Source organism: Tupaia chinensis, unplaced genomic scaffold, assembly GCF_000334495.1.
Source record: "Tupaia chinensis unplaced genomic scaffold, TupChi_1.0 Scaffold000597_1, whole genome shotgun sequence".
Taxonomy (NCBI): domain Eukaryota; kingdom Metazoa; phylum Chordata; class Mammalia; order Scandentia; family Tupaiidae; genus Tupaia; species Tupaia belangeri.
Window position 1 is genome coordinate 2,196,118 of NW_006160114.1, and position 2,331 is coordinate 2,198,448.

Consider the following 2,331-nt stretch of genomic DNA (forward strand, 5'->3'; position numbering starts at 1 on the left):
GTACACCCGGACGGCGATGCTGTCAGGCGCCTCTGGCTCCCCGGTCGGCGGCTCGCAGAGGAGTACACCCGGAGACAGCGGCGCTCAGCTTCTGCGGGTCGCTCTGCACCTCGCGCTCACCGCCGTATTGGGACGCCGCTGAACACCGGCGCCGCCGCTGAACTACCGACCCAAAAGGGGAGGTCCCACTTCTTCAGTCTTATGTATCGCACTGATCAGAACTTTCCAGAATCTGCGGCATTTACTCACCGGCGCCTCCACCGGCCCCTCCACGTGCCACTTCCGCTTCCTTCTTCTCGAGCCTTCTCGAAAGATTCTACCCAATGAGTGGCTGGCCCCATAGGGACGACTGCCGTTGCCATGGTGGCAGGACAGCCGCTCAGACGCCATTGGCTTAAACTGGGCACGCGGACCCGCCCCCGGTGGCCCTAACCACAGCTCTCGGTTGTCCTAATAAAGTAAGCAATGAACAGTGATTCAAAAAATTGTGGTGTTCAAAACTTACGATTGGTCTGCACTTTAAAGGGAGGCATAACGGGCGAAAATAGATTCTATTTTTGTAAAGACTCAAATCCCTGCCGGTGGGGAGGCCGCCCCTCTGTCAGGAGAGCATGTCGGGAATCGTAGTCTAGCCGGGAGACGCCTGCCGTGCATGCTGGGATGTGTAGTCCCGGCCGCAGTGCATGCTGGGTCTGGCTTTGTCTTGGGGGCTCCTGGGAGAGGTCGAGCTGTTTCTAGCGTTTTTGCGCGTGTTCTCTGTCAATATGCGTTACTGTTTTTGTGTGTTGCTTTAATTATTGCCCAGATTATCTCGAAACTTAGTGCGTTAAGACTTAGAATAAGGGACGTCCGTTTAAACTACTTAGAGGAAGCACGGAGTTTGTGTTAAGCTTTCCTGTGTTCATCTGCCGACAGAATAGTCTTTTGTGGGATAATGTCAGAGGTTTCTTTTTAAAAAAGCGATTTCTAGTCGTGACGTAATTTGGAAAGCTGTCTGTGTTATCACTTTCTGCTTATTTTTGAAACGTCCGATTTAAGCAGATTACTCTGCCAGTCCTACCCCTAAATTAGCATTTAAATTCCATTTTTTTGTTCGCCCTGAAACGGCTTGCTTTCTTAGGAAAGCAATGCGCGTTTAATTCATGTTTAGTAAAGAGAGAAGCAGAGAAAGAAAAGGTGGAACCGTGTTTCTAGCACTAACAGGTCTTTTACACCCTTTTTACGTTTTTTTAGATTTGATTGAGATGTTTGCTTTATTTTGGGCACATGGAAATAGGCACAGTTCAAATGTATGTTAGTGAATAAGTGTAATTAGATAAGGAGTTGTTACCTAAGATTAGAAAAACCTACCTCATGAAGAGAGCAATTTCTCCTTATTCAGCAAGATAAATAGATTAAATCAGAGGAAAGGCTAAAGGCCCAATTTTATTATATTACATGTAATTTGTATGTGCTTTTTCATGGTTGCTCAGTCACTTAGAGAAATTATTTTAACATGCTTCAGTTAGCTCACCTTTAAAATAGGAATGAAAATACTATTTTAGGGTCGTATTTTTAAGTTTGAAAATATAGTTAGCTCTAATTTTTTGTTATGTATCCCAAAAACTTAATTCTCCCTCCCCCAGTATTTTTGCCTGTCAAAATCTTGTATTAAGATCCATGAAGTCATAGCAGCTTTGAACAGAAAGGACCTTTGAGATTATTTAGTGTGCTCCCTCATTTTATAAGAAGAAACTGCTGTGCACAGTGGAGAAATGAATAGCTCGCATCTTTAGAGCCAGACAGATTTGGGTCAGGTTCAAATCCTGGCACTCATTCCTAAAATGCTTTATATAAAGTGCAGCTTATAAGAGAACCAGCCCTCCTGCAGTTGGATTCATGAGCTTGAATCCTGACTGTTCTTACTAATTTGAGCTATGTGACCTTGAGCTAATTATTAAACCTTCCTGTATTCCACTTCACAGGGATTAGGTAATGTTGAAAATGTATATAAAACGCTGAGCTTGTATTAGGTAATATTACCTACTTACTGTCTGTGTAATCTTTGGCAAATTCCTCTTTGTCCTTGGTCTCAACTGTAAAATGGACATAATATTTTGGTAGGATTTTGGAAGGATTAGGTATAAACAAAACAAACTAGTATGGTAGTAAGCGTTCAGTAAGTTGTACTAATTGTAGGCATACCATTCAAGAAAAGTCAATGCCCGAATCTCAACTCCTGCTACTGTGGATGCCAAATTGTACAGTCAAGTAGGAACCCCCTTGCATTTAATCGATTCACCTTAACCACTAATAATTAGCAGGACAGGTGAGTGATGAGAGGTCATAAGA

At 43.5% G+C, this 2,331-nt stretch overlaps 1 protein-coding gene across 1 annotated transcript in view; it reads right to left on the reverse strand.

Moving 5' to 3' along the window:
• HSPH1 (heat shock protein family H (Hsp110) member 1) overlaps positions 1–379 on the reverse strand; it is a 33,482-nt gene extending 33,103 nt beyond the window's left edge. Inside the window, exon 1 of the mRNA XM_027775678.1 lies at positions 250–379. Coding sequence (XP_027631479.1) covers positions 250–362 — 113 coding nt within the window. The 5' untranslated portion in view covers positions 363–379. The remainder of the gene's footprint in view (positions 1–249) is intronic.
• Positions 380–2,331: the final 1,952 nt, after the last annotated feature.